Raw genomic sequence first — 21692 nt, 5'->3', positions numbered from 1 at the left:
CTCAAGAGCAGGAACAGCAGCCCCATTTCGTTTTGTGGATATAAACAGCGCCGCCCCGCTCTTTAATCTTTCTTTGTGCCGATGGAAGGAATCGGCATCTCCATTGCTCACGCCATGCACGTGCAAGAAGCATGGATGAAAATGACCTATAAAAAAGTAGGAGAAAAAGATGACAAAAATCCATTTCAGCTTTTAATTTCTTTTCCACATTGGAAAGAACCCCCATGATATCACGTGATGACAACAGTGAAGTTTGTACAAGAAGCAACTCGACTTGATTCCTGTTGTCTGTAATAATAATAAGCAGCAGCAGCATCAGCATCAGCAGCCACCCTAGTGCTATTTTTTGACAAGGTATTAAATAAAAGAGAGAACTTGCATTCGAGTGAGTTTATTCATCAAATTAGCGTAAACCAAAAGCATGGTCACATGATTCAGATGAGTTTTTTGTCATCGAAAACAGGCAGGCAGTGACACAAATCACTGGCAAATTTCTTTAACAATGAATTCAACAAAGCAAAACAACAGCAATACACTGCTGCTGGTATTATCAGGAACGTTCTACCAACCTCCCAACGATTAGATACAAAAATCCGCTAGGTTTCTTAGTTCTACCGCAAAAATAAGATGAGAGCACCCTTTGGTTGTAAAAAATAAGGGAAAGAAAATCCATGCAACCGAACAATCAGGACGACATTACAGCGCCTTGCCTTATTTCTTCACCTCTTCGTACTCAGCTTCAGAAGCTTGTTCGCCACCCTGAGACCCTCCAGAAGCAGCATCACCACCTGAACCACCAGCCATATGTTGCCCAATCTTGGAAACAGCTTTGTTGGCGATGTCGAGTTTTGCCTTGATCTCTTCAATGTCATCGCCAGACATTGCCTTCCTCAAATCTGCTACTGCGTCCTCAATTTCCTTGGCAACCTCACTAGGTATTTTCTCCCTGTATTCACCCAAGCTCTTCTCAATGCTGTAGATGGTCGTATCTGCACTGTTTCTGATGTCAATAAGAGATTTCCTCTCTTGATCCTTCTGGGCGTGCAACTCCGCTTCCTTCACCATTTTCTCAATTTCGTCATCTGAGAGTCCTCCAGAAGATCGAATGGTGATTTGTTGCTCTTTACCGGTGGACTTGTCCTTGGCCGAGACAGTAACAATACCATTGGCATCAATATCGAATGTCACCTCAACTTGAGGCATTCCTCTTGGAGCAGGAGGAATTCCAACCAACTCAAACTCCCCTAGAAGCTTGTTGTCAGAAGCCATTTCTCTCTCACCTTGTAATACCTTGATACCCACCTGGGTCTGGTTGTCAGCTGCAGTTGAGAACACCTGAAATGATGGAAATTCGAATAATTACAAAGGCATCATCCACAATGGACAAAATTGATCAGAGCCTCAACGTACTACTGGTTTCTTATAAGCAACAGCAATAAATACTTGATTCAAACTACCATCTATAACTAAATTGTATTATATCATCGCCAATTGACCCCTATCTATTATGGTGAATGCTCCATGTGGAAGGTACTTGACTTCCGAAAATATGGGAACGAGGAACAGAATAACTTGACAGGGGTTAACCAGAGTAGTAGAATTTACTCATACATTACTGTTATAAACAAGCTTGACGATGAAATTACCTGGCTCTTCTTAGTTGGAATGGTAGTGTTCCGACTGATCAACCTTGTAAATATACCGCCAAGCGTCTCAATACCAAGCGATAGTGGGGTAACATCCAAAAGAAGCAATTCTTTGACATCACCACGAAGAATGCCACCCTGAATTGCAGCTCCCATAGCAACTGCTTCATCAGGATTCACCCCTTTACTGGGGCTCTTACCAAAAATTTCTGTGACAACATCTTGCACCTTAGGTACACGAGTCATTCCACCCACTAAAAGCACTTCATCCACTTCTTTGATGGAAACATTGGCATCCTTCAAACAATTTTTGCATGGTGCCTTGGTTCTTTCAATCAGGTTACTAACTAGACTTTCAAATTTCGACCTGGTCAAAGTGATGTTCAAATGCTTTGCACCAGATGCATCAGCAGTGATAAATGGCAGGTTAATTTCAGTCTGTGATGTAGATGATAGTTCAATCTTTGCCTTCTCTGCAGCCTCCCTAAGCCTCTGCAAGGCAAGCTTGTCCTTGGTAAGGTCAATTCCATCAGTTCGCTTGAACTCACTAACCAGGAAGTCCAGTAGAGCATTGTCAAAATCCTCTCCTCCCAAGAATGTGTCACCATTTGTCGATTTCACCTAATAACATAATGTAGGCTTGTAAAACTCAAGATATTATGGAAGCAAAAAAGATTTAAGAATGTAAAACTCATATTATAAAAAAGTACAACATAGGGAAAAATTCTACCTCAAAAACACCATTGGATATCTCCAAGATGGAAACATCGAATGTGCCACCACCAAGATCAAAGACAGCAATAAGACCTTCCTTATTATTCATTCCATAGGAAAGTGCAGCCGCAGTGGGCTCATTGATAATTCTTTGAACATCCAAACCAGCAATCCTGCCAGCATCCTTTGTTGCCTGTCTCTGTGCATCGTTGAAATAAGCTGGAACAGTAATTACAGCCTTGGACACGCTCTTTCCCAGATAAGCTTCAGCAGTTTCCTTCATCTTTGTTAGAACAAAAGCACCAATCTGACTCGGTGAGTACTGCTGTCCATTTGCTTCAACCCAAGCATCTCCATTAGGAGCTCTGACTATTTTGTATGGTACCATTTTCATTTCCTTCTGTGTCTGGGGGTCATCAAAGCGTCTACCAATGAGACGTTTGGTTCCAAACACAGTATTAGTTGGATTAGTAACTGCCTGTCTCTTTGCTGGTGTTCCTACAAGTAGTTCACCTTTCTGATTGAAAGCAACCACTGATGGTGTGGTCCTAGCACCTTCAGAGTTTTCAATAACTTTTGGATTCTACAAACATATAACCAGAATCAGGGAAGCATAAAAAGGGCACACTCAAGCCATCAATCAACCACGTGTGTACATTGAGACTTACCTTCCCTTCCATTACAGAAACACAAGAATTGGTGGTACCCAAGTCGATACCGATAACTTCATTCCCAGCTGGCTTTGAACTGCATGGAGAAGACAAGACAAATATCAGGCAATGATGGAAACCAACAGCTAACATTAATCAAGTAATTAATCACTTTAAGTCATCAGAACCTGAATGGCCTGGACAAACTTGCCCATGATTGGCTGAGGTGAGACCTGGCCAATGACGACTTGGCATTGCTTGTTAACTGCAACATCATAAACATACGCGTGTAAGTCTGAAAATTGTGATAGTGGATATGCCAAGAAGTAAAAATACCATGCAGTAAAGGTAGAACAACAAAGTTTCAAATTACTGACTAGTGATTAAAGCCAAGAAGGACTATGTTTTAAGGGGGAAAAAAACAAAGTCGTGTTAGTACGACATGAAAATGAGCGCAACTAAGAAAATCAAAGAATCGCATTCAGACTGCTTCGTACCTAGACTCGACTAGAAAGGAGGGGGGGCACCTCAAATCATCAAAAGATTTGATGACATATTTCCCACCAACAACTAAATCAAAAACATCTCCAAGCTACTGACTACATGAAAGTCACAATCCAACCAAACAACCTTTTAACATTCCCGTACACTACTGTCCACCCAACTCTCTTCATGAATAGACCGAAATACGAGCCATTCCCACACACTAGTAAATAATCACAACGAATTCGTTATACACAGATCCGAAAGAGCGTGCACAACAGAAGCCCCAATCCATAGTTCTAATCAGATCACGTATTTCAAACCATAACCAAAACCAAAATTCGATCACTCCAGCTTCATTTATTACAAACAATAAAAAGTTCCGACAGAAATATTAACAAGCACAATCAGCTCCCAGATGTCCAAAAGCAACAAAACTCGACAACTCAAAAAGTACAAACCAAGAATCAACAACAGAGAACAAACAAATGAGTAACTACAGAAAGGAGAAGCAGACATACGGATCGGTAAGCTGAAATGGAGGATGAGGCTAAATCGCGACGTCGAAGAGAACGGAGCAGCACACCGGTGGCCATGGGCGAAACTGGTAGAAGAAAAAGGGGGAGAAAGGTAGGGTTTAGGGTTTTGGGGGAAAGGAGAAATGAGAGGAGAAGGTTTTTATGTGAGGCGGTGAGGGGAAGCGGAGGATGGTTCTAGCACGTCAGTCGTCGTGGAAGATTCTAGATCTCTATTCATCCCAACTTAAACCTAAAAAAGCCCACCTGTTTCTCTTAAATAAAACTACATTTACACCGGAAAAAATGAGGTCCAAAATTACCCAATTTAAATATATATACATAAAATGTTTATATTTAATCCATTATCTAATAAATTTTAAATATATTTATTTTTTAAATTTTATTATACATTTTTAATATTTTTTAGTTCAATAATGATAAGAAGAATATCAAATTATCGGCATCTTAAATGATAAATTAGTGTTTTATCTAATCAACTTATGCTTGAATTGATCGTGATTATTGGATGTGATTTTGATTTTTAATTTTAATTATTATAATGCAATTTGCTCGTAAAATGTATTTTGTTAGATCTACAAATGTAAGTAATTGATTCTCAACCTCTTATTGAATGTTAGGTTTAGATTGTCGGAAGATTAGTAAAAACTTAGACTTTTGAATCTCCACTTGGCGCGTTGTTGAACACACACACGAGCACATATAGAGGACTCCACCCCTTTGAGGATAGGATGTCGACCACACACAAGCACATATATATAGGACTTCACCTGACCACACACACACAAACACATATATATAGGACTTCACCCCGACTACACACACACAAGCACATATATATAGGACTTCACCCCGACCACACACGCAAGCACACTTATATAGGACTTCACCCTGACCAGACACACACACAAACACATATATATAGGACTTCACCCTAACTAGACACACACACAAGCACATATATATATATATATATAGGGCTTCACCCTAACTAGACACACCCACAAGCACATATGACACACACAAGCACATATATATAGGACTTCACCCCTTGAAAACAAGATGCCGACTGAGGAGGAGTTCGAAGCCAACCTATACTTTCTTGAGGCTTGTCCCAATCTCTAAATCAAACAATTGGCGAGCTAGAAAAGGAACCAGCCTATTCCCGAAAGCTTTGCATGGTAGGCGCAAACTCTCGTTTCTTATATATATATATATATATATATATATATATATTTTACAACGATCGGAATCTCAAGAATTGATAAGTCCTCCATTAAATGCGATGTAAAAGCAAGACTAAAAAGATAGCCGAATGAGCATTATACGTATAAAAGCTGAATGTTAAACGTAAGGTATTGATTCGACCCCTCGACTTCCTATCAAATATTATGTTTAAATTGTCATTAAAACTTAGTAATAAAAAAAGGATTAGAGCTTTGAATCTCCATTTGGTACATTGTTTTACAACATTTGTATGCTAACACTTGAAGACAACATGTTTACATTTTTCAACTAGCTCAGTAACACCAGAATATATCCTCCATGAATGTCAAGTATAGCAGCGTGAGTACCTGGGAAGGAACTGATAAGAGTATTGGTGCTTGCCAGAAATAAACAATGCCTAACAGTGTTTCCATACAAATCTCTGAGAGTGAAAAAGGAAGATAAGAATAAAAGAAACTGTACATGTCAAAAGCTTACAGATGTGAAATAAAACATGTTAGGATAAGACTGGCTAACCTCATTGACCTGAAACAAACTGCAACCAAATTCTTTTAAGCAAGTCTCCCAGGGAACGGGAGGACGATACAGTAGCGATGTACGATTTTGTAGATCAATGGTTTGACTTAGATCATCTGGGATCGAGATCGAGACCGACTTGCTGGGTTCGCAAAAGTCATGTCGTTCAGTGAGGATGGCGCTTATCATCAAATCCGAAGATAACCTCCTCCCCTGTTATCATCCCCATTTCTCATAGTTCTCTTCAGAAAGGACTTTCTGTTGAGAGACCAGCTCCTTCTCATCTTCCTCCGCCGATGCCACGCTGCTATGTAGGTATAAAGAGCTGGGAAACTGAAGCAGAGCAACACGAGTAGTAGCATTGCGACACAAAGAAACATGACGTTACGAAACCCGTCTTTCAACTCTGGATTTCTCTGATCGGTCCATGGTACTCCACCAACATTCATGCCGAATACTGCAAGGGCGGTTCCAAGACACTAGGATGAGTTTCGTCAAACAGATCATGGTGAAAACTGAAATTAAAAACTACTTTTAAAAAGAGGTCACTACCTCCAGTTATGACAGATAGAGGTAAGAATATGATTGAAAGAAACGATAGATAATAGAGTTTCTTGTTAATTTGCTCAGCTTGCCAACTATCGAGACCAGCCTGAATAGCGGTGACACGATTTGCAATGAATCCAACATTCTCTTTCAATCGTCGTAAACGTCCAATTAATTCCTCGAGCGAGCTGATGTCTTCACTGGCAAACCAATGTTTAGAAGAACACTTTTCTTTCACTCGTGGAAAGACTTGTTCCCCATGTGCAATCACCTGCGCTCAATCAAAAACGCATACGAAAAGATGAGTACGTAAGAGTAGATTAAAACGTGTGAAGACGATTCCACGAATACCCAAACATCTTCTTCCAATATACAGTGGTTGCATTCTGTATTTCCTACATTATGCTTCAAGCATATAGTTCGATCCATTTTCTATTTATACAAAAATTCATTCTCTATGTTTTGGCAACAGAGACTCGGTTTTCAAGTCACTTATTCCTTGACGAGCAAAGCAAGAGGTCAACAGTCAGTCTAAAATCAGGTACAATGTTACCTCGTGTAATCATTTTTCTTTTCAAAACTCTCGTGAAATTGGTTAAATTACAAGTTTAGTCCATCAACCTTTAGGATTGTATCTAATTAGTATTTGTGTTTCAAAAAACTTCTTAATTTTCAAGGTTGTGGTCTATGTCGTTCCTATATTTTAAAAAGCTTCTATAGGCCTTCGAAGATTAATATAGTAGGCTGATGCTGCGACACACGTGCTAAACTTACGAGTTAACGAGATGGACCAATTTGACACAAAATGTAAACTTCAAAGGCATAAATAGATAAGACTTTCCAGAGTTCAGCAACATATTAAAAAAATCAAACAAACACAACTCTGAAAGCTCCGGTTTGCCATAGTCTAGGAAAACAGGAGAGAGTACTGAGAAAATGAACTGAGATGCTACCTGCAGGAGCCGCTGCAAATTGAGGTTCATTTTGGGGAATCTTCGGTCATCGAGCATTTGTTTTTTTAAAGCGAATCCACCTAACAACAATGGAAGACTTCTATTATGATAGACTTATGGTACTCGACTTTTAGAGAACGATACATTTACACATTAAGTTCTTGACAAAAATATTTCATCTGGCCAATGATTCTGTATCTACAAGAGCATCTATATTATACACTTAGAAAGAAAAAGAAAGAACTATAAGTACCTCTATCCATTTCAAGCTCCACAGAATCTAACTCAATCTCGAGCTTCGTCACAACATCTTGAAGATGATCCATGTGTGTATCGATAATATGAACAACCAGATTTGAGAGGGACGCTGGCACGGGATTATCAGCCTCCTCTGAGTGATTCATTGTCAAAAGGAAATCAAGAACATGCTCCCTAATCACAATGCTCCCACTTTCTCTCTGCTCACCTCTTAAGTGAGAGGGGCTCTCCACACTAGGAACCTCCGAGAGAAGAGACTGACCAACCGGTGAGAATCCTAATCTCGGAACACGTCCCAATGACACGGTGATGACAGAATGCTCGGTAATTCTAGCAGCAATTCTGAATGTAAAATCACAAGATGCAGGGCCAGGTGAATTTACTCTGAAGACAAGAGCCCCATCAACATGTCCACAAAAGGGACCATTGCTTACAAGGGAGAGAATATCTTGAAGCTTCAAAGGCGGGCAAAGAACATCAATGAGATACTGAGCAGATTGGGCCAGTTTTTGATTGCCTTTCGGAAGTTCTACATGATACCAACAAAACTCCTTTCCTCTACCCTCAGTAAGATCCCATTCCTTGTTATAATAGTTGCCATTTCCATCAAATATATACGCTCTCTTCCTCACCATTCCCGGAAAATGCGTACGGGACAGACCAGCCTCCCGCAAAAGAAGGCGCGCTGAAGGCTCTCTTTCCATTCCATCCAATTCCCCATTGGCAACAGTCTCCGCATTAGCAAGCTCCATGTATTTGTTCTGGAATTTCAAATACCACAAATCAAAATCCCCATCAAACCAAATTCAAGCAAGCTGTTCTAGTTTCCCCCCATTAATTTTGACATAAAACCATCACTCCACTTAGATCTAAACATAAAGGCCGAGAGAAACATAACCCAATGAAAAAGGCAACAAAAAAACACTTGCCCCTATCTTGAATAAAGCAAGATTCCACAACTCATATGAACCATTTTCAAAGGTACCAACAGGGAATCAATGGAATAACGAGTTAAGAAGAATCGCAGTTTGAAATCACTAGAGCAACCAGAATAACAAATTAAATATATTATGCAATGGAATCAGAAATCAAACAGAATTACCTCCTGATATGACTCGAAAACCCTATCCCGAAAACATCGAGAAGAAAATCTGAAAGAAAAAAAGAAAATCGAAAAGGCGAATTACTAGATTTCGAAAACTACCTTCACAGCCTTGTCAAAGGCCATTCAACCACCACGTAGGTTACGAAACATGAAATCGATGCGAAAATTCAACACACACGTGGACTTTCACCGATATGAAATGCTCCGTGATTGACAGGTGATTAAACAAGACCTGTTCTTCTGGTTGTCGTCTTTCGAGGAAGCTTCCTTCTCGTAGCCAAGTTGGGAAGTTTGAAACTAATTGGAATCGAATTGCAGTGCTGTATAAGAACGTTTAGATCACCTCCAGGAACGAACAATTTTTAAAAATTTGTTGATAAGCAGACGAGATTCCAGTCTATTGCGCTTGGACTTGGATCCATTTTAAAATCTTTTCTCCAATGGGACTTGCAATTGAAGGTTTTGGCGGCCAGGTCGCGGCCAGGTCGCTGTCCATTGGTGCCAGAAAAGAGTCAAAAATAGTTTACAACGGTAGCGAAAGCCAAGCGGGGTAGCTATGAAATGTCCATCTATAAACAACCTAACGAAGTAATTTCTGATATTTTCAAATTAAAATACTTCATTTTCCTTTTTAAATTGTCTGGTCGGGTTGTCTTTTAATTCGATTATGCGTTGGATTATGTTTGAAAAATCTTTTATAACAACTTTCTATTTTAATCCTAGATTTTCAAATTCAGTTAGATTGTCGAGTTGTTTTTTTTATTATTAAAATAAAAATAAAATCTCATAAAACTCAAATATCAATTATTTACGAGTCATAATATTTTGCTAGTATCACTTACAAAGGATGATGTTAAAAGTACAATAGGGTTGGTTAGGTTATGACCATGTTTTTTTTTGTTAGTGAGATAACTCTCAAACCCGCTCGAATTGTTTATTTCAAAATTTTAACTTAACCCGAACTCAAAAAAGATAATCCAACCCAAATTTTATGGTTTAGACTAGGTAACTCACGGTCACATTATCAAATTATACACTAAATCTTTTCACATCAGTTGAGTACTTGGAAATGTTTTTATTTTATTTTATTATTTTTACATGTAAAGACTAGAAGGGCATTATTGTCGATTCAACAAGTGTTATTCAATCATGGCGCCATTTTCGTAGAAGGAAAGAAATTGTACCCAAACAACCCGCTAACAGAGTAAATCGATATAAAAAAATATGTCATTTTGTTGCAATTGAAAAAAAAAATGTTTATTCAATATGTAATGGATATCGGTGAAATTTGATGAGTAGTCAACTGAAAATTGAAATTAAGCTGGAATCAAATGTATAGAATCAACACTTTATAAAATTAAAAGAAAAAAAAAATTAATATTGATTTTAATTTGTAAGAACCCGATTACTAAAGATAATTATTGCGTCCCCGTCCACTTAACTCATAAAAGACATAAAAACGGGCCCAAATATTGTATTAGTTATAACTTTGAAAAATGATGTAACAATGTACCAAAACATATAGTTCAGCTCACTCTAGTCTATATTATCAATATCAATAAATAAAAGTGAATATATAATTAATTAATAATGGATTGGTAATTAAAACAAACATAATTAATAATAATTAATGGAATTAAAAATAATAATAAATAAAATATTTTTGTGATATTGTGAGAGTGTAATTTAATTTAATAGACCTAAGAAATAAAATAAAACAAATATAAAATTTAAATTCAACACATTTTCTTCTTATTAACATTTGCCAAAGCATTACGGCACCTCCACTAATCCCGAAAACAACAACTTGTCAATTTGGTTAACTTTTGTCCGATTTCTCCGGTTCATGGTGTCCTACGTGTCCGAATGTGGGCCCTGTAATATCAATTCCTTCCACTATCGTACGCTCAGAACCACTTCCACTCCCGCACTTAGGGTAAAATCTGTCATTTAATTTTTAACTCAACCTTTCAAAATGCGCCAGCTGTATCAATCTAATTGTCTTTTCGTAGTTTTGGCTGCAGAGAATTTAAACTCGTACATTATTTATTTAATTTTTCCGGAATTGGACGAGATATTTTCTTCTCTCTCCTCGTCGCGGTGAGACTCCTGATTTCCATCTGAATCCGCGGGAAAAAGAGAGATCAAAGTCCTATGGAAAATCGATCGCGTCCAGGTTCTCTGTAGTCGATTCTCTTCTTTGTTCTCTCTCGTTGGAGTTCTTCATTGCTTTACAGGTTTTGTGCTGTGTTCCTGTTCAGAATCATCCATGTGGCGGTTTTCTGGCTCGGGGCTCGATCACTTACTTTCTTTACGAGAGCTTTGCGCTTCCAGGTAATGTCGTTTTTCCTCAGTTACCTTCTCATTTCCAATCAGTACAGATTACTGCGGTGTTTCTGTTTTTTTTCTTCCATGGTGGTAATGAATGTTTTCTTCCTTTCGTAGTAGATGATCTTGATTTTTGATCGTTGTGTGTTGTTTTTTTTAACGGAAGTTGAGTTTCTTTGTATGTAATGAATGCATGGCTGGGATACTGGCATCGGATGATTCTTAGGTGAACTATTTAAGACTTATATCATTGTTTATTTCAGGATTTTGACGCGATGTGTATAATGTTCTTGCTTAAATGTTTTATACTTCACTTGCATGACGAGCTATCTGATTTTCTCACAGAATGCAGCCTCAGGGATATTGCATCCACGCTATTTTTTTACGGCTCATTCATTTCTAAAAAAATAATTTAGCAACCTACATACTCAATATTTTCTCATTATCTTATAAAATTTTGACGTAAGATAGGTGGAATCTCGGGCTGCTGATGGCTGGCCACCACGTAAATGAATGTGAAACCAAAGGTGCCCTTACAATATTTATTTGTTTGAAATTTTACACTCATTTGACGTCTATGCGTTTTCGTGAATTTGGAACTGGATGTTAAGACACAAAGTGCACAATGGAAGGAATTGTCATATAGGAGTGAATTTCAAGTAGCCTGTTTGTGCTATTGTCTTTTACCTTTGATGTTTAGAAGACAATTGTCTATGCAGAACTTGTGATAAGATTATAGAAGATTCATCATATTTGAAAGCCAGCGGATGAAATTATATGAGTTTGCAGACATGTTCTGAAAGTAAGTCTGCATTTTATATCTGTAGGATTTTTATCATTATCTTGTATGATTTAATATTCCTGTTTAGTTTTGCACTCAATGCGTACCATTAGCTATCTTTTGTTTTGTTAACTGATCATAGCAGTAACCTCATAAGTAAGTTATTGCCTGCTTGTACCTTAGACACTTCGTTCCAAGTTTTATGTAAGGATTTTTTATATTTTTTCTAAATGTTAAATATGGACCTTAATTACCAATTTTAGGACTCTTGTTATTTTTTTGTTAATATTATTACTTGTGCTTATACGATGGATGGTTAACATGCATATCATTTTTTAGTGTGTTCAATGTCTCTTCTTATATTTCTTAAATTGTTAATAGCACTGTTTTCATCAGATATAATCATTATCTTTCAGGACCAGTTGTAATGTGGGAAATGTATATAGTATTTCTATACATTATACAGGTATATATTTAAAATATTTTTGGCTAATTGAAGAAGTTGGTGGCTGTGACCATCTGAATTGACGTTGTAATGGAGGTATCTTATCAAAAGACGATATTAGAAGTCAAAGAATAGAAAAGAACCTTGAGAAGGCATAATATTGTAGAACCCTTCACAGTTCTACGGATCCATTTAGTGTTTTCTGGCTTGAATCCACTACTGTTGATGTGCTTTTTTGTCTAGGTAGTGTTTGGGCCGCCTTCTTTTGAGCTTTTGAAATCAAGGACTTTAGTGCTTATAGTAAGGTCCCAAGGAGTCTTATTTCTTTTATCTCTTGATTTGCAAATTCAAATGTGATTAGGTCTGAGAGTTCTTTTCCTTTATCTCTTGGTAATTCCCTGATTTTTTTACATTAATCATCTAATGATTTTATCCTTCAGTTTCATAGATCGAATCTACCCAGCTTGATTTATTTTTAAAATTTATGAGTTACTGATATCTCTCTAGCAAGGTCATACCACATACTATAAATGGCAAATAGAAATGGCTGTTGATGCTCTGTTTATTCTTGTGTATGTACAGGAAAGTTTAGTGCCTAAAAGATGCATTAGCTTGCTGGTATACAAAATTTCACCCAGTAACACATAAATTTTAGGTTGCGTACCTCTCTTCAAAAGGTAAGGGGTTGAGTATGTTTATGAACAAGGGCTTAAGTTTATATTGAACCAATTTATAAAGATTGTATTAATTTTAGATGTGGAAAAGGCTTAAATGTTGTTGCAAGCTATTAAATGTGGTTGATGCTAAATTCAAAATTAGATTCTTGTTGTCTTTGATATGTAATAGCTATTTTCTTGCTTTTGTAATATTCACTCTTTAATTGGTTTAAGTAAAGCATGATTCTAGTTGAAATATCTGGCTAAATGAGGTGTAAGTGAGCCTTTTCTTTTAATATTGAATTCATGGTTTTTACGCATGTTACCAGTTAGGTACATTAGCAGTAGAGCTGTACATGGTTATAATCTGGACCTGTTTGTGATTCAAGGAGCAATATTTATTTATTCACTCTGCATTTTCTTGGGTGGTTTTGTCTATGTTTTCCTTCCACCTTTTTCTTATTTACCTGTGGGTCATAATTGCTTATCACTCATGTTATTGCTGGTGATTTCTTTTCTGTGTTAACCCTTACATTGGGCTATGGGACATGGCTGGATTTATGATTTCCACTATATTGCATATCCTACATACTTTATTATCTGTAAGAAGCCCAAGTTCTTCGTTTATATGCTGTATACTTTTGACTTCTACTTTACTAATTAGTTTGAAGTTTATTTCTGGTTAGAATGAAATTGTGTAATAGGTGCATGTATAATCTTGTGCACAAATGTTTTTGTTTTCTCAGCTTTTACTTTTTAGATAAGAAACATCATGTTTCAAGTAAAAATTACGACTAATTGTAGGCATGATTGGATAGAATACAAATATTACATCCATAGAGGGATGATCATATATGTGTGTAAATTTTTTTTAACTTCCAACTAGAGAGAATACAAGTTACATTTGTTACAGCATCAATCCATAATACATAAAATTCTATATCATCAGAGATATCATCTTTTTTTGCTGATCCACATTACATTTATTCTTGTATTTAAAGTGACAAAGTTCTTAAATAATTGAAAATAGTTATCTTATGTTTTATGTTAGTATTTGACGATCATGCCATAGGATGTTTAGGATCGTGAATGATATATCTGGACATTTGTTATTATCTTGTTTATCCAGAAGGTTAAATTTATTATATCTAATAATAATTATTAAAAAAATATGTTTTACTATATTCCTTTTGTTATGATATGGTGTCGCAAGTATGCAAGGGAAGAGGTTAGATAGAATGAACATTCCTTTCCATTAGGTGTCATTTGGTTCATGGAAAAATGGACCACTCTAGAACTGAGAATGTAGGTATGCGATTATGAGAATCAAATGTTTGAGAAAGAAAGCTAGTATGTGTTCTTATGCTTGAAAAGCTGAAGGAAAAATTATGGATTATATAACTACTAGTGATTGCAGGAGATATGCATACTTCATAAATTGATTATTAGTTTCAAATGTTAATGAAACTTCAAACCATTATTATAAAACCACATAATAACAACAAATGTGATGACGTGATGCCATATCCTCTCTGTGGAAATCCAGAGGTCCTGTAAGAGGGTTCCACATTACCATGAAGCTGAAGGAATTAGATTTCTTTTTCTACAAAAACAACTTGTATGCTAATAAAAGGAGAATCCAAACTGAGCAGCGAACACCACCCTAAAGAAGCAAACATACCCTTAGAGGCGTAACATAATTCTGGGAAAAACATGTAATATATCCTAATTACAAAATACAAAGGCATCATGGATTGACATTTTTCTATAATATTACTGGAAGTTGGGTATGCCAGGAAGAGATTACAGAATGATTAAAACATTAGATTAAATTAATCATAAGCTAACAGCTCAATTTTTGAGGATTGGTGATGATAAAAGTGAACTGAGAACTTTTGTTTCAGATTCTTTTACTGGTTTAAAATTCCGTAGTCTTATAGCTTCTTTACATTGCTGAATCTCATTCATTAATCATTATAGTAAAGTTTGGAAACACACGCAAGTGTAATATTAGCAAAGGATGTGAATGGACCCTCAAAACAGCCAACTTTTTTAGGATAAAGGACCAGTGGTTGGTTTTGGCAACTCAACAACAGGATGCCCAGATTTTAGACATCTCATATGCAATTCAGTATCTACCAACTTAGTACCACCTTATATAAGATTGTATGAACATTAATTTTCATTCAGCTAATAGGCATCAGGAGTCTGGTCTAATTAATTAACACAACAAACTTTTAATAACAGCTAGAACAACACATGGCACATATGGTGCATTGTCATTATTTGTAAACTTACATAGGTAGCTGGTCTGGCTGCTAAATTTATCGCATATATAGAGTTTGAAGAACATTGCATACCAAATGTGAGGGATCTGGTGATAACGGAAGCAGGAGACACCTTCATGTTGAACATGACTCATACTGTATGATGAGTTGTTGAAGAAATGACCATGGATAAAATATCCATGATCTAACTGCTGTTATTGCAGTTGCAATCTGTTGCAAGTTTCAATTATATCTATTCAGCTTGGGAGAAAAAATTGTCTAGTACATATTGATACTCAGATGAATGTGATTGCAATTTAATTCATATGTCATGAACATAGATTGCTAGAACATACCCCAGCTTTATCCCTGGTACTGATGTTTCACTGTTTTGTGGTTGTGGCTGTCTTAGCTGTAGAGCAGGCATACTGTATCTATTGGTGATAGTGAATTGTTGAGTTGAGCTACTGCTCGTTTTATCCACTTCCATTGGTCCATAAACCTGATATACTTAAAAAACCCACCATTAAGCTTATTTAAAAGGAAATAAAAGTCCGCTTTCAGGACAATTGAACTCCCGCTGTCGAACTAAAAAAATCTTATGACTAAACAAGAGTAGCTTTTGAACAAGTTGTTCACATTGAAGCAATTGAAAAGAAGTTTGGAACTCTACCTTCATTTGCAGTTCTGCATTTTCCTTGTGAATCATATCTAATTTCTTGTATAGTTCCACATTTTCTTGATGCATATGATTCCCCTGTAACATAATTATAGCAAGTCAGCTGATGTTACTGTACTTGACATAATGAGATAACATGGATGTTTACAATGGGGAGAAACCTTCTGTCTTAGTTCCGTAATTTCATCCCTTAAAATCTTTTCCTGCAAGGTAAATACAAGAAGTAAACATCTGTATTCAAGAGGCTTTATCAGGTGCATGTTTCTATTGAGATCTCTTCATAATTTATACCTTTTCTACACGGACACCTTTCAAGCTCATTTCCAACTTGCTTTCTAGATTTTGTAGATCTTTGACACTCAGGCCAGATAGTTCTTCGCCCATCAATTGTCTGCAAATATAGAAGCACAAGATATATTATGAATTCTTTTGCGTATTTGTTTGAAGTGTTGGATTATATTACCATTTCCAATGGATCAGGTTTGCATTCTATAATTTTATCTCGGTAATTAGCACGTCTTAATTATGATATAGATCATGGATGGAAACTTATGGTGTTAGTAAAATGTTGAGTACACCTTTTATGATAATCAAATGATCAGCCTAGTTTTACCAGACCAAGAATCATGTGATGCTTGTCACTCATACTTGGAATATATTTTTAAGTTCCCGCTTACCTTACAAAGTTATTGTAGAACAGAAGATTGTAAAGGGATTTAGAGCCATATAATATTTGATAGGCCAGTGCTTTCAGTTGGATATTTTCTCATGAAGGAAGGTACAAAAAAAGGATGAAATAATAGAGTTTGACCCGAATTTGAAATCAACAAATGGTTTTCTGTAGAGAAAATGCACGAGGTCAAGCACTGAGGATGAGCTAAGCCTTTGCATAAACCATCGTGGGGGTTTTCTTTGGTATGCCTCGTCATAGTTGTATCAGTATTCTGTTGAAGCATACCTAATTGGCTCTCATATAGAAGTCCAGGAATCCATCATACCTGATTGGTTCTCATATAGAAGTCCAGGAATCAATAGGATTACAGTAATCCAAGAACATTCTTGATTTGCAAATTGCAGTACAAAATACAAGCTCCTAGCTATGAACTGCCCAGGAAGTTTGATAGTCCTGAGCTCTACTCAACTCTTCCCTTACTGTAGAATTTTCTCCACGCATCTTATTGATGTGTTGCTCCCAACAGAAAATTAACCACCTAGATAAAAGACCCTCCTACACCTGTCAACTAATTTCTTCGTACACTAGTATGTAATTGATTATTTTTCTTTTCCCTCAAGGATTGATTCATCATCACTATGCTCTGAGCCATTCTTGTACCGATCATGCAACTCTTAGGTTAAATGGTCTCTTACATATCTTCTGTGTATGCAAACATAAAATATATATATTATGAATGTTGTAGTCTACATGTTTGATCATTTACTATTCACACGTCTTTTTGGCATGTGATTGTGATTCAAGCTTATAACGAAAGTTTCCTACATGCAATATATATGTATATATATATATATATGATAGTTTTTTTTAATGAGAAACTATTCTTTCATTGAGGAAAAATGATAAGAGGGGAACACAAAAAAAACCCAACCCTCTAAAAGGAGCCAAACTTAAATGAGCCGAACTTAAATAACAAGGGGCTTCACTCAACCAAAATAAAAGCCGAACTTAAATAACAAGGGGCTTCACTCAACCAAAATAAAACCTAGAAGATAACTATACAAATATTTATACACCAAGCCTAGAAAGAGGTATGAAACCTAGCAAGGGACAAAACTTCTTCCTAAGATCTCTTAGTCTCTGTAGAAATTTTATTGTTCTTTTGTTCACGTGTGCTCTATTCCTAGTTGGAATAACTATTGATATTATCTATGTTGAGTTGTCCTTTACTTGATTCTTTAAATTGGAATCATTTGAACATGCGTAGTAGAAAGAAATGTTTATCCTTTTAGCCCCTAAATTAACTTGTACATTTTTCTTGTTCCTCATATCTAATATTTCTGCACTGGATTCACAAGAAAAGTTTGGTTTCTTGTGAATGACCTGTGAAATAGAGGAACATATGGGTTTTGCTCACTACTTGATATAATAATAGTGACAGGCTGAAATCTTAATAGGTACATTTGAGAAGTTTTCTAAAAAGCATGTCAATATTGTGAATTCTTTCCGGAACGGATTAATTTAGGATCTCTATTTCAAGTTCAATTAATTTCATTTGCAAGTTATTTGAACTCCAAATTTGGAGACAAAGTATTTTTTAAGGAATTTTACTACTTTCTACATGGGCACTGTTTAGATTTTTCGTTCAAGTCTACAATTAGGGATTGGGGTTCTTCAGTAATTTTCTGATGAGATATAGCACTGAAAACTAAAATGTAGCTATTGTTGAACATACATTTGAACGCTTATGCTCCCTAAACATTTTTTGGCTGATCTTTTTTCTCTTGTATTACATATATAGTACAGCAGGGTTGGAGTACCTGTGACATTCTTGCAAGTAATGCAGTTGTTGCTTCAAAGCAGCTGCCTCTCTTTTCCAAAACTAGCAATTATAGAACAGATGATCAGCATTGCAGTTTTACTTGTAGCATGGTAAGTTAAAAGTTTGGATGATTTTAACTAATCTATTTGAAAGGCATGAATTTTACTTCACTTTTGAGTGAAAAGAGATATATTGCCACTAAGGTATAAAAAAGCTGTTAAGGATAAGATACTGCTGCAATTACCAATTTTGGGGTAAATGCATTTATTTTCTTTGTCATTCCTCTTCTAGACTATAGTCTATATCCTTGATTTTAAATAATTTTCTTGGTGGTACCTAAAACCTTTATGCAGATAATACATTGTCTGAAGTTTATTTTAGATTTCTTGGTGCCTCCAAGCTTGAAAAAGTTACAACATAGGAGTTCTACAATGTCTATACATTATTCCTTTTTTATGAGTGAAAGTATGAGGCAAGGTAAAACCTCTAATGTTTCTGGAGATAGGCCTTGTNAAAAAAAAAAAAAAAAAAAAAAAAAAAAAAAAAAAGAGGCAAAACCAGCCCACCCAAAACACGAGGATGGCAAAACAGATTGACAGACTTGGAATGTATTAGGAGTCCAAATGGCTGACGATCTAGAAAAAACGGTCAGGGAAAACAAAACCTATATGTTAGCCCTCTCTCGCGTGAGCTATGACCAATTAATAGGGAGAAAACAATGTTGCAAGAGTTCGAGTATTGGACTTCTTAATCCGTTAAATTGATGAATATTGGGCCATGTTAATAGCAATAGACTTTAAGAGAATTGGTTCAAGTCAGGGTGGTCATCTATTTAAGATTTAATATCCTATGAATTACATTGATAACCAAATATTGTTTAGGGTTGAGAATAGTTGAGTTGTCCAAAGTTGACTTAATTGTTACTTTGAGCATAAGCTCTCATGGCTTTGCTTCGGGCTTCCCCAAAAGGCCTTGTACAAATGGAGATGTATTCCTTTACTTATAAACTCATGATCATTCCCTAAATTAGCCAATGTGGGACTCACTCCCAACATCAAACACTTGCAAACACTCGCGAACAATAAAAAAGAAGCGGTAACTTCAGCTAACTCAAGTTCTTCCACAGTTTAGGGTAGAACGAAGGGGACTATAGAGAAGGAGAATAAGTTAGATGATTGTACAAAGGATTGTCGGTAAGGACGTTTTGGTGGCCACAGGAGGTCCAAAACTAAAATTGACCCTTTGAATAATGAAAATCAAGGAAACCATTTAGTCGATCTCTATTACATGAATATAGATGAGGGAACCTTGACTTGAGGGGATAGTATTCTGAAACTGAGGGCTGTTATTGACCTTCACTAAAGAACATGCCGTCTAACTCCTATTCTTTAATAATCAGTACCTCAAGCCTTCATTATTTCTTCTCCATATTTAACTCGGTTTTTAGCTATTGTTGTGGCTTACATAAGATTCTTCCCTTAATCTTCTCTTCTTGGTGCTGTCTCCAATCGATTTTAATCTGCGCCACATTTCTTCATTGGTTTCATCTCATTTCCCATATCTCCTCCGCTCAAGTGTGCATCTCATTTTCAACACCCATTGTACTTAGAAGGAATTCCTCTGAACTTTGGAAAACTTTTACATAGCTTTATTTTGATTCTCTATCTTATTTGCTTTCATTCCTCAGCGAACTCACTCCTCTGTCACAGCTTTGATAACGTTTTGATGGGATCAATAGTAGTTTCATTTGTAAGCAAAAGTGAAGTACAATTTAGGAGAATTCTAGGGATCCACTTACTCCCATAAAACCTTCTAGGCTCTTCCCCTTTTCTCTACTGCCCACAACTACTTAAAACACTTCTCACGTAAAGACCTCTCCATGCTTTCTTACTTCCCCTTTCTATTATCTTCTTATGTAAAGTGTCAAGGAAGCCTATTGTGAATTCATATGGATGCAAGTTTTATAAACTTTGTAAAGTGTCAAGGAAGCCTATTGTGAATTCATATGGATGTAAGTTTTATAAACTTTTTGAAGATCACAATTTTAGGAATCACGGCTCTCCACAATGGTATGATATTGTCTACTTTGAGCATAAGCTCTCATGGCTTTGCTTTGGGCTTCCCCATAAGGCCTCATACTAATAGAGATATTATTCCTCACTTATAAACCCATGATCATTCCCTAAATTAGCTGATGTGGACTCACTCCCAACCATCCTCAACACAAAACACTAGAAATTCCTCTTCTTCTGTATCAGGGATCAAGAATCTATCACAAAAGTTATTTTCTTAATGTCTTTGACCTTTTGTCTTGCTTCATCCCTATCCTTGTTAATTGAGTTTCACCTTTGAAGGAATCATCTTTGAGAAACACTCTTGTGGGAATGTTATATTCACAGTACAGAAAAAATGCGGATGTTTAGTTTAATGAGTTTAAATTAACGAATAAACTGGAATTGCAGATGAATGAAGATTTTACCTGGAGTTCTGAAACAGAGTTCATCAGCTGATTTTGCTCCTCTTTCACCTTGTAGTAACGATCGGTAATTGATCTTATGCTGATAAGATAGAAACTGTTAATTCAGTTCATAACCACACCTGAAATCAAATCTTGAATTTTTAATTTCCATGTCACCATCATAAGGATTTATTACGTGAGTTGTGAATATAATCTGCTCATAGCATGCTGTAGAGTGATCGGTTTGTTCGCTATCTCATATAAGCACGTCGAATTTGGGTGCTTGTCAGTTATTGAAACTCACCCAAACTCCTATTTCACATAATATTTCAAATTAGAAAGAGAATCTCAATGCCTTTCTTTCAGAAGCCATGGAACTTTGTACAAAGACGTTACGAAGATGGATCGGTACAATTTTCCCAACTTAGCTGCAATTTATGCCGTATTTTTTCTGGTAAGGGTTGTGATCTGTGTTGCTAGAAGGCTATGATAGCTTGATTCTGATTATCGTGTTCTTTTAATATGACATAGCAACAATGCCTAATAAATGATTTTTGTAACTTAGTGTACAGAAAGCATAGTACTCTTATCTCTTATTCCTACTTGATAAATAAATAAACATCTGCAACAATAGATGGAAATTTTTGTTCTATTTTCTTGTTTCCTTTTCTTTTCTGGCTTAATAGGCAAAAATACTTGAAAAGGAAATGAGTTTAAATCATAGTGGTTAAGACAGGTGGTCGTGTAAGAATAGTTGAGGTACGTGTATAAACCAGTTCAGGTGGTCGTGTAAGATTAGTTGAGGTACGTGTATAAACCAGTTCAGACACTCTTGTCGCATTGTTTTTTACGTGTTAGCATTTTTCACATGAAGCTAATCATGAGATTTTAGAGCTCAACTTTCTTCCCTATTCCTATTCTTAAAATCAAGATGATTTTGATTCTTCAT

At 36.2% G+C, this 21692-nt stretch overlaps 2 protein-coding genes and 2 long non-coding RNA genes across 19 annotated transcripts; 1 reads left to right on the top strand and 3 right to left on the bottom strand.

Annotated features, from left to right (window-relative positions):
* Positions 1-375: 375 nt before the first annotated feature.
* On the bottom strand, positions 376-4230 carry LOC111779883 (heat shock 70 kDa protein, mitochondrial-like). The gene is made up of 6 exons (XM_023660073.1): positions 4015-4230; positions 3199-3275; positions 3029-3107; positions 2377-2943; positions 1647-2267; positions 376-1335 (listed from the first exon to the last, which is right to left on the bottom strand). Exons 1-6 carry the CDS (start codon positions 4087-4089, stop codon positions 712-714), a joined length of 2043 nt encoding a protein of 680 aa, XP_023515841.1. The 5' UTR covers positions 4090-4230; the 3' UTR covers positions 376-711.
* Positions 4231-5405: 1175 nt separating this feature from the next.
* Positions 5406-9158, bottom strand: LOC111806407 (zinc transport protein ZntB-like). 5 transcript variants are annotated; one of them, XR_002816805.1, is made up of 6 exons: positions 8734-9158; positions 7525-8290; positions 7272-7351; positions 6325-6589; positions 5773-6229; positions 5406-5677 (listed from the first exon to the last, which is right to left on the bottom strand). XR_002816805.1 is itself a non-coding variant. In XM_023691709.1 (5 exons), exons 1-5 carry the CDS (start codon positions 8755-8757, stop codon positions 5961-5963), a joined length of 1404 nt encoding a protein of 467 aa, XP_023547477.1. In that variant the 5' UTR covers positions 8758-9158; the 3' UTR covers positions 5406-5960. The 5 variants fall into 5 exon arrangements, 2 of the variants coding, with proteins under 2 accessions (XP_023547477.1, XP_023547498.1); XR_002816806.1 differs by having other exon boundaries at positions 5406-5614; XR_002816807.1 differs by having other exon boundaries at positions 5406-5603.
* A 1559-nt stretch (positions 9159-10717) lies between these two features.
* Positions 10718-21307, top strand: LOC111808718. Of its 12 annotated transcripts, none has more exons than XR_002817119.1 (5): positions 10718-10968; positions 11434-11489; positions 11682-16044; positions 16130-18395; positions 20748-21307. It is a non-coding gene; the product is annotated as an uncharacterized LOC111808718 (long non-coding RNA). The 12 variants fall into 12 exon arrangements; XR_002817121.1 differs by having other exon boundaries at positions 11430-11489; XR_002817115.1 differs by having other exon boundaries at positions 10718-11489; positions 11682-11764; positions 12771-16044.
* Positions 15783-16173, bottom strand: LOC111808754. The gene is made up of 3 exons (XR_002817125.1): positions 16082-16173; positions 15952-15993; positions 15783-15868 (listed from the first exon to the last, which is right to left on the bottom strand). It is a non-coding gene; the product is annotated as an uncharacterized LOC111808754 (long non-coding RNA).
* Positions 21308-21692: the final 385 nt, after the last annotated feature.

The sequence above is a fragment of the Cucurbita pepo genome, chromosome LG01 (assembly GCF_002806865.2).
Source record: "Cucurbita pepo subsp. pepo cultivar mu-cu-16 chromosome LG01, ASM280686v2, whole genome shotgun sequence".
NCBI classification, from domain to species: domain Eukaryota; kingdom Viridiplantae; phylum Streptophyta; class Magnoliopsida; order Cucurbitales; family Cucurbitaceae; genus Cucurbita; species Cucurbita pepo.
This window is presented reverse-complemented; position numbering and strand designations above follow the sequence as displayed.

Coding starts and splice junctions, on each gene's coding strand:
- LOC111806407 (XM_023691709.1), bottom strand. CDS start 8,757: ATGGCCTTTGACAAGGCTGTGAAG. Junction 7,352..7,524: donor GGAGCTTGAAATGGATAGAG/GTACTTATAGTT, acceptor CATTGTTGTTAG/GTGGATTCGCTTTAAAAAAA. Junction 6,590..7,271: donor ATTTGCAGCGGCTCCTGCAG/GTAGCATCTCAG, acceptor GATTGAGCGCAG/GTGATTGCACATGGGGAACA.
- LOC111779883 (XM_023660073.1), bottom strand. CDS start 4,089: ATGGCCACCGGTGTGCTGCTCCGTTCTCTTCGACGTCGCGATTTAGCC. Junction 3,276..4,014: donor CCATTTCAGCTTACCGATCC/GTATGTCTGCTT, acceptor ATGATGTTGCAG/TTAACAAGCAATGCCAAGTC. Junction 1,336..1,646: donor TTCCAACTAAGAAGAGCCAG/GTAATTTCATCG, acceptor CCATCATTTCAG/GTGTTCTCAACTGCAGCTGA.